Source organism: Helobdella robusta (genome assembly GCF_000326865.2).
Source record: "Helobdella robusta unplaced genomic scaffold HELROscaffold_16, whole genome shotgun sequence".
NCBI lineage: Eukaryota > Metazoa > Annelida > Clitellata > Rhynchobdellida > Glossiphoniidae > Helobdella > Helobdella robusta.
This window is the reverse complement of record NW_008703893.1, coordinates 81,915-91,338: the sequence shown is the minus strand read 5'-3', so window position 1 is coordinate 91,338 and position 9,424 is coordinate 81,915. Positions and strand designations below refer to the sequence as shown.

Below are 9,424 nucleotides of genomic sequence, written 5' to 3'. Positions count from 1 at the left end.
TTGAAGCGTACAAGCCAACAGAGCAACATATCACACAACGAAATCGGTCCCACCTTTAAATGTGGTTGCGTTCGAACCAGATGGGCTGCAGTTGCTCGTCGTTAAAGCGGCAAATAAATCGTAAAAAAAAAAAATCCGGGCTTAAACCGCAACGATTATTTATTGAGATATATAAGTCTTTAGTGATTTTAAATCATTTATAGACAATTATAATCGTACAAAATTATCTAATTAATTTAAAAGGTCAAAAGTTACACACGCGCGCACAACGACACATAAATAAATGATGAAATGTAGTAGACAAATTGAAGCATATAAATTTGTTTCCTTATTTTAGTTAGAAAAACAAAGTTGGAATGTCCAAAAAATATCAGAACATGATGGTTTAATTTGAGTGTTGCTGTTTTGTTGTGAGGCCGTTCACATTTCTTCAAATGTTTTCGAGATGTCGTTGCATGCGGTCTGGGTTTTAATTGTTTAATCGTCTTTTTTAAAGTTAAATAATTTTCGTATTTGAATAATTTTTAATTTTATATGAAATGTGGCCAGTACTTTGTTGAAATGTAGTTAAAGTGTTCCTTAATTGTTGCAAAATCATCATTTCCATCTAACTTGCCCATCCGTCCATCAAATTTTTTAAATAAATTTTTAACTTTGTTGGCTGCTAAATTATCTTTCTTATTTTTTAACCTCTCATTTTCATCATTCATTTCAAACGTGTTATAATGAATTTACGAGTGTATGTCTGTATTGTATGTATATGTGTATATGTATGTATGTGTGTGTGTGTGCATGTATGTGTATGTGTGTATGTATGCATGTGGTTGTATGTTTTAAAATGTCGTATGTATCAGTTAATGAGAATGTGTCTTCTATTTGTTGTCACGTTCGAACTTTTTTCTGTATGTCCGTACGGTTCATGTGCTGTTTTCAGTATATATTTTTTTCTCCAAATATGTGTGCATGCATAATTGCATATAAATGTGCGATTTTGTATGTACGTGTTGTCCTTGTGAATGTGAGTGAATGCGTAAGTTTTTATTTATACTTGCGTAAACGTATGTGTGTGAACGTGTGCGGTTGTGGTTATATGCTTCCATTTGTGTGTGTGTGTATGCGTGTGCGTAGTGTGTGTGTGTTGATATGATGTGTGTGTGAGTGTGTGTGTGCGTGTGTGCGTGCATATAGGAGTGTGTATATGTGCGTGGATCTGTTAACGTAGATATGTTTGTGTGTATGTGATGTACGGATGTGTTTGCGTTTAATTCGTCTGTTTAACGTTTTTGCACTAATGAATGAAGTCTTCAAAATCGACCAAGCACCATTTCTCTCTCTCTCTCTTTCTCTCTCTTTCTCTTTCTCTCTCTCTCTCTCTCTCTCTCTCTCTCTCTTTCTGCATTCCACTCTCTTCCTTTCTTCTTTCCCCTTTCTTGCTCTCTTGTTACCTTTCATTTTTTAAACTTTTCAAAAAATAACGTCAAACAATATCTCATTATTCTCGTCGTATCAGCCATTTCCATCAAAGAATCGTCATAATCATCGTTGTTTTTTTCCTTAGTTGAATGATCTGACAGTGATTTAAGAAAATGACATTACGCTTAACAATAGCAGGCAGTTTTTTATTTGATGGTGGCAGCGGTTGTAGCAGTAGTACTGGCAACTTTAACAGCAGCTGTGGTTAATACAGCTATTCTGCCAGCATTAGTATTAATTTTAGTATTAGCAACAGTAGAAAGTAAAGTTTAGGCTGTACTATTATAGTTTAACCAAAGTATTATTTTAGAGCATTGTATGAATTGATTGATTAATTAATTGATTAATTAGTAGAAAGAATAGTAATAAACGCTGATGATTAACTATTTTTCGTGAAAGCCAAAACTTAAACAGGTAAACTAAACATGAAAGGCAATGAAAAATAATACTTTTGTGTACTGCAAGCTGAAATAGTAGATCCCTTGCACAAAGGTACACACACACCACACCCCACTAACACATACACTCTCTCTCTCTCTCTCTCTCTCTCTCTCTCTCTCTCTCTCTCTCTCTCTCTCTTATACACACACACATCAAATATACACGCACACAAACTCTTTCTCTCTCTCTCTCTCACACACACACACACGCACGCATTTTGGATATTAGCATAAAATATGTTTAATGTATGTGTTTGTCAAAATACTCACACACACACACACACGCAGGCAGGCAGGCAGGTATGTAGGTAGGTAGGTAGGTAGGTAGGTAGGTAGGTAGGTAGGTAGGTAGGTAGGTAGGTAGGTAGGTAGGTAGGTAGGTAGGTAGGCAAGTAGGCAAGCAGGCAGGCAGGTAGAAATCGAGAGAGAAAGAGAGAGAAAAAAAAGAAAGAGAAAAAGAGAGAGAAAGAAAAAAAGAGAGATAGAGAGAGATCAGAATCATGTTAAAAAATGATCATGTTAATTATCTATCAAACGTTAAACATTGAGTTAATTTGTTAATTAACTCTGAGGGCGGTGATGATGGTGATATGATGATTAATTTTGCTAATTCTTAAAAGACCGCTATACTCAAACAATGTGTATGTACTTTGTATGTGTATGTACTTTGTATGTGTAGGTACCATGTATGTGTATGTGCATGTGTAAGTACTTTGTATGTGTGTGTGCGTATGCGTGTTTTGTACACTTTTGTATATCATGAGTTAATAACGTTGATGATGAGTACGATGATGATGACAATGATGATGACGATGATGATGACGATTCGGACATTATTGGCTGTGATGATGATAATGACAAAAAGTAATGAAGATGATGAAAAAAGAAAGCAATTACTACCCTGACTATGAGGAATATAGCGATGATCGTGATGAAATGAGTACAAATTGTGATGATGTATTTGACGACGACGAAGATGATGATGATGACGACGACGATGGTGATGGTGATGAGGCGAATATAGGTCATGAGCAAACACATCCGATTATTGAAACATTATTGAAATAGTAAGAATTGTTTTCTGAAGGTGTGTGTCTGCACTTGAATGTGTGTGTGTTTGTGTGTTTGTGTGTGTGTGTGTGTATGTGTTTGTGTGTGTGTGCGCGCTTGCGTTTTGGTATGCATGTAAACATAACTATTTATGCTCTTTCAAAATAGATCGAATCGTGTCAAACCTGTGTAAAATAAAATTACAATTGAAAACAAGCGCGAACAAAGAATCAACATTCCTACACTTAGAGCTAAACACGCACACATACCTTCATTCTTTATTTTTTCATTCTCATTAAATAATGATATAATCTTTTCTGAACATCGAGCACAAATATTTTTTCACTAATCATTCATAAAACAAACACACAAACAAACACACACACACACAAACAAACACTCACACACACACACAGGCACACGTATAAACACACACACGCATTAAATCAAACTTGCAGTCAGAGCCACTGACAGTCAATCAGTAAGATACATCGAAACCAGCCACAAACACATATTGAATCATTTAGAAACACACAACAAAAATGCCTAAACACACAAAGCAACGCAGCACATTAACATTAAAAACGCACGCACACACACACACAAACACATACACTTACACAAACAAACACACGCAAACACGGTATCACAGTACAAACAGCAATGCTAAAAACAAACACAGGTATAGATCAGGGTTAAGAATTAATTATGACACACATCCTCCGAAAACCCACACACTTGAAACAAGTGCAAACAATCTTACTACATACAAACGTACAACGTACAAAACAGCACAGCAAACAAAACCATACAACATACAAAACAATACAACATACAAAACAACATTCAAAATAATACAACACATAAATCAATGCAACATGCAAAACAACACAACACGCAAAGCAATACAACATATAAAACAATACAACATACAAAAAAATACAACATACAAAACAATACGACATACAAAACAATACAACATACAAGACATACAAAAGTTTGCCGGTCGCCTGCAGTTCAAATTGCTTGCTCATTGTTCCTTCCGTAAAATTTTTGTTGACCAGAAAACGCTATCTAACAAATAAATAAATATTATTTAAAGCTCGAATTTTATTGCTGATTAAAATTAATTAATGCATTTTTTTATGACTGACCTGTGTTTTCATATTTCTGTCTTTCTCTCTTTCTTTCCTCCTTTTTAAAGATTTTATTCTTTCTCTCTTTGCTCCAATTTTATTCTACCATCTTTAATTTTTACTTACAATTAACTTACATACTCGACCTATCAAACAACTGACATCCCATTCCCTAGAAAATATTCCTGAAGGACGGATCGTATCCTGGTTGCGTCAATGTCGAACACTTTTTTTATTCCGAAACGTCAACGCTAACATTAATGACGTCAGATTCATCATCATCAGCATCACCACTGCCGCTATCATTCTTTCCGCCATCATCATCGCCGTCGTCGTCCTCATCTGAAGAAGCACTCGATGCTTATGAAATATTTACTGACATTGCCAACAGTCTGAACAACGAGATTATCTTCAACAACATCAACAACAGAATCAATTGTAACAGGAACAACAACATTTCTTACAACAACACCAACGACAACATCACTAGCAGCAGCAGCAGCAACTCACCATCCATTCTTCTAACGAATGAAACGCCATACAATGCCGACGATGTTGCAATGATCGTGTTCTCAAGTGGTACGACAGGCAAGCAGAAGGCAGTTCTCCTATCGCACAGAAATCTCATGGCCCAGTTCATTGTCACGATGTCTGTTTTTTTGCTTCTTTCCATTTTGTTTCATTTTTTGTGTGTGTCTTTCTTGCCCTTACTGTTTCCAGCTGTATAAACTGTTTAGTAAGCAATTTTGGTGATTTTCATTTCATCGTGATGGCTTCTTGTAAGCCCAGCAAAGTTGGTTCCGTTCTGTATGGCAGTTTGAAAGCACTGCTTTGCAAAATGATTTTACAATTTGCTGACTACCTAAAAACAATTAAGTGTTTAAATTATTAGTATAATTACTATGAAATTATATTAATAATTATCACTCAATTGTGAATTGCACATAGATACAAATTATTATTCTTAGATAAGGGTGAATGTTCGGACTATTTGTATTCTAACCAACCATGTCAACCAAAAAATTTATTCAGTGTTTTATTTGTATTTATTCACATTTTAAAATTTGAATTGAGGGTATTGAACTTTTTAACTGCTCATCTGTTACCAATCATCATTGCCTGGCAGAGTTTATTTTTAAAATTATTCCGTCATTAGTAATGTTTATTATGCTTTCAGTAAAAGCTTTCATTATTATATAAAGAAAGTGCCACATGTGAGAATGCTCTCAAAAACAATGAGGTATAATGAGATGTAAGGTGTGAATATTTGTAAATGTTTACAGAGGGAAGACCGTTCGAAAGCTGCAGAACAATCAAGTAATTTTCGCCCCATTCGCTCACTTGACCGGGTCAGTGATGCCCCTTATTTGAATTAACCTTGGAATGTGCACCCACCTACTCAGCAAATATGATCTGAATATTTATCTTGGCATTCTCTCTCATTACAAGGTTTGTGTCGATTCGTCAACATCCGTTTTTGTTTGTAACATTTGAATTTTATACTGTGCTGTAACTTTAATTCAGCTAACTTTCAAAATCATCTTCAACTCATGATAGAGTTTTGAATTTTCAGTTGCCACTTAACTTTAATAAACAATACAACATCATCTCTTTGAAGGTATCAACGATTTCAACGTTGCCATTCATCGCGAATAAGATTGCCAAATCTGCATTGTTGGACAGCTACGATATGTCCGGCTTGAAGGAAATAGTCTGTGGAACTGCACCACTCTCCCCTGACATTGCCGCACTGTTGGTCAGTCGTCTGCCCAATGTTCAAGTTCGCCAAGGTTACTTGTACACACATTCATTTTTTATTTATCCAGATATTTATGTTGATACATTTTTTTTCATTTGGCATACACTGTCACACACTTCCACACACTTCCACACACTCCCACACACTCCCACACACTCCCTCACACTCCCACACAGCATACGGACTGACAGAATGCAGTGGCATGTGCAGTATCGTTCCAGGAGACCTCTGCAATGGAATACTTCCGACATCAGTTGCAGCAGCAGTTGGAGATGACGACGATGATGACGTTCATGTTGATTTCAATGGCAACCACATCTTCAACAACAATAACAACAACAACAATAACCACATTTCTGACGAACATAATGACATCAACATAAACAACACCAGCAGTGGAGTTAATGTTGCCAGTGCCAACAACAGCAATCTCATTAACAACAAGAACGACGGCTTAAGCAAAAACAACAACACTGATAACGTTAACACAAGTCAGAAAGACAACAACACCAGCAACAACAGTCCTAACAACAACAAAATCAAAATCAAAGAGTTGTACGGCGAACTGGAAGACATAAATAAGTCCGTCTATTCCACAGAACTGAAAACAGTTAAAGATAAAACTGCTTCTATTGGCACACCATTACCTGGCGTTAAGATGAAGGTGAGCTCTTTCACATCAAAATAATATTACTCAATATAATTATCCTCATCAACATCTCATCACCTTAATCGTCGTCATCATCATCATCAACATCTCATCACCTCCTCCTCCTCATCATCATCATCCTTATCTTCTTCTTCTTCTTCTTCTTCTTCATTATCATAATCATTATCACCATCATTATCGAGGTTTTAATAAGATGTTTGTTCACTCCAGGGTAACACAATTTCACACCGTATGTTTTAAAAGATTGAAAGTTAACATAATGAAAGTAGATGAGTGAAAAATGAGAAAAGCTGTTACGTCATCACCATCGATCCATCGTCGTCATCATCATCATCTTTTTATTGTCATCATCATTTTCATCACCCTCTTTATTATTAATCTCGTCATCACCATTCCCCATCATCATCTTTATTCGAATTACCAGATTCTCTGTGTAAACACGGAAAAAGTCCTGGGACCTCTGCAGCCGGGCGAGTTGTTGGTGAAATGTTCCATGGTGATGGCTGGATACAGGAACGCTATGATCCCACCGGAGCAAGTCCCACGGGCCATCGACGAGAATGGATGGCTGCACTCTGGTCAGTAAGATTTAAGTGTAGGTTTTACTGTGTTCCAGAGTTTTTCGCAATACTAATTTGGAAATTTATTGAATGAATTAAAAAAAATTTGAAAATGTTCTTTGCCGTAAAATTAAAAACATTATTTACTAAACTAATAATCAAATGCTAAATGTGATGTATGTTTTTTTTACATGCGCAAACCACGAAAAACAATAATAGACATATACGTATGTATGTCACACACCGACACACCTACACACACAAACATACACGCACACATATACACACACACCTACACAAATACACACACAAATATACAAACCCGCATACACATACACAAACACACACACCTACACAAACACATACATGGACATGCACACACATCTGCACAAACACAAACAAACACACGCGCATATACTCACACACACATACACACACACACACAGGCGATCTCGCTTATTTTGACGAGGATGGCTACCTTTACATAATTGACAGGTTGAAGGATTTCATAAAGTTCCGCTCAATCCAGGTAGCTCTAATAGCTCTAATAACATAACCTAATATGTTATTTAGTCTGCTGTAGGTGTTGTTATTTCAATTTAGTGCCAACTTTTATCACACATCACCTCATCGTATTAATCTTATCGTGTTGCATCTGAACTGTAGCGAACGTTTGTCTCATCTTATTAACGTTTTTGGCATTTTTAATCAATTTTATCATCTTTATCACCATCTTCACCTTCATTATTTGCATCATTTTTTTCGTTTTCATCCTTGCATAATACGTCACCATCTTCGTCATCGTGTTCATCATCATTTTCATCGTCACCAAGGTATCTCCAGTAGAGATAGAGTCAGTACTGATGAGTCATCATGACGTCATCGACGCTGGCGTCTTCAGCGTCCCTCACCCAGACGACGGCTTTCATCCAGCCGCCTGGGCCGTGGTCAGGCCTGGGTCAAAGGTCACTGGCGAACAACTACAACAATATGTAGCTGGTTGGTGTGTTTTTTTGTAAACCAATCATCATTAAAGGTTTATATTTCTCTTTTGCGTTTGCTTCAGAGGTTTCAACGACAAACACACACAGCGTATATGAATACGCGTGCAAACCACGCATCATACACATTGCATATGATAGGCGGGGAAATTTTTGTATTCGAACCCAGTCATAGCAATAGCAAGATCAGGCGCCTTTAACCATTGAGCCATCACGCCGCCCATTAATTTGTTAGGCGTGAACTTTCTGCTTCAATAAACACACCCAGCTAAAGAATTCTACCTACAAAACTTTTTAAATGTATTATTTCACTTTAAAATGAAAATCCAGAAAAAACCGTTCAATTAAGTTTAAAAAACTTTAAACTCGTCTTTAAATTATTACCATAATAATATAAATAATGATGATGATAATAATAAAAATAAAGGTAGTAATTATTATCATCAGTATTATTATTATAAATATTGATATAATTTTATTATTCCATTTTATTTCGACAGAGCGTGTGGCATGTTACAAGGAGTTGAAGGGAGGAGTGGATATTGTGGAGAAGATCCTGAGGTCCCAGACAGGAAAGATTCTGAGGAGGTCCATGTACAAGATAAATAAGTGATGGCGATGATGACGACGACGATGATGATGATTAAAAATTGATGCTGATGCAGATAATGGTGATAACGATGATGATAGTTATACAAATTATTACGCTACCTACATGCAAATGGTGGTGATGACGATAGCGAGTGATTACTTAAGTTAATTAAATAGATAAAAGTGTGAGCGAATGGAAACACAAAGTGTCGGAGAAGAAATTCCCAAATTTCGGAATCAATAATTGAATAAGAAACATATCAAATGGGAATAAATGGATACAATTGGATGGATGGATGGATGGATGGATGGATGGATGGATAGATGGATGGATGGATGGATGGATGGATGGATGGATGGATGGATGGATGGATAGATGGATGGATGGATGGATGGATGGATGGATAGATGGATGGATGGATGGATGGATGGATGAATGGATGGATGAATGGATGGATGTATGAATACGTGAATCGGTAGAAAATGAATAACTCTTATGATGATAATGATAAGAACGACGACGATGATGATTAGTACGATGAGTTAGAAACAAATGTACGATAATAATGATAAAATATCATCATTAGAAAGTGATTATACACCTAACTAACCTAATTTATGAGGAGAATTGTATGCAACTGTTTATTTAAACAATCACATGAGGATCAAAAAACTTAAAAAAAAATAGAAAATATTATAAATTGACAGTGTGATTGCTTGAAATGAATTGAAAAATCATTGAAA

At 36.1% G+C, this 9,424-nt stretch overlaps 1 protein-coding gene across 1 annotated transcript; it reads left to right on the top strand.

Moving 5' to 3' along the window:
• Positions 1 to 5,482: 5,482 nt before the first annotated feature.
• Positions 5,483 to 8,702, top strand: HELRODRAFT_169565 (hypothetical protein; the record flags this gene model as incomplete). Its single annotated transcript, XM_009015410.1, has 7 exons — positions 5,483 to 5,548; positions 5,718 to 5,889; positions 6,035 to 6,522; positions 6,953 to 7,106; positions 7,535 to 7,617; positions 7,922 to 8,087; positions 8,590 to 8,702. The coding sequence occupies 7 exons, from the start codon at positions 5,483 to 5,485 to the stop codon at positions 8,700 to 8,702; spliced, it is 1,242 nt and encodes a 413-aa protein (XP_009013658.1).
• Positions 8,703 to 9,424: the final 722 nt, after the last annotated feature.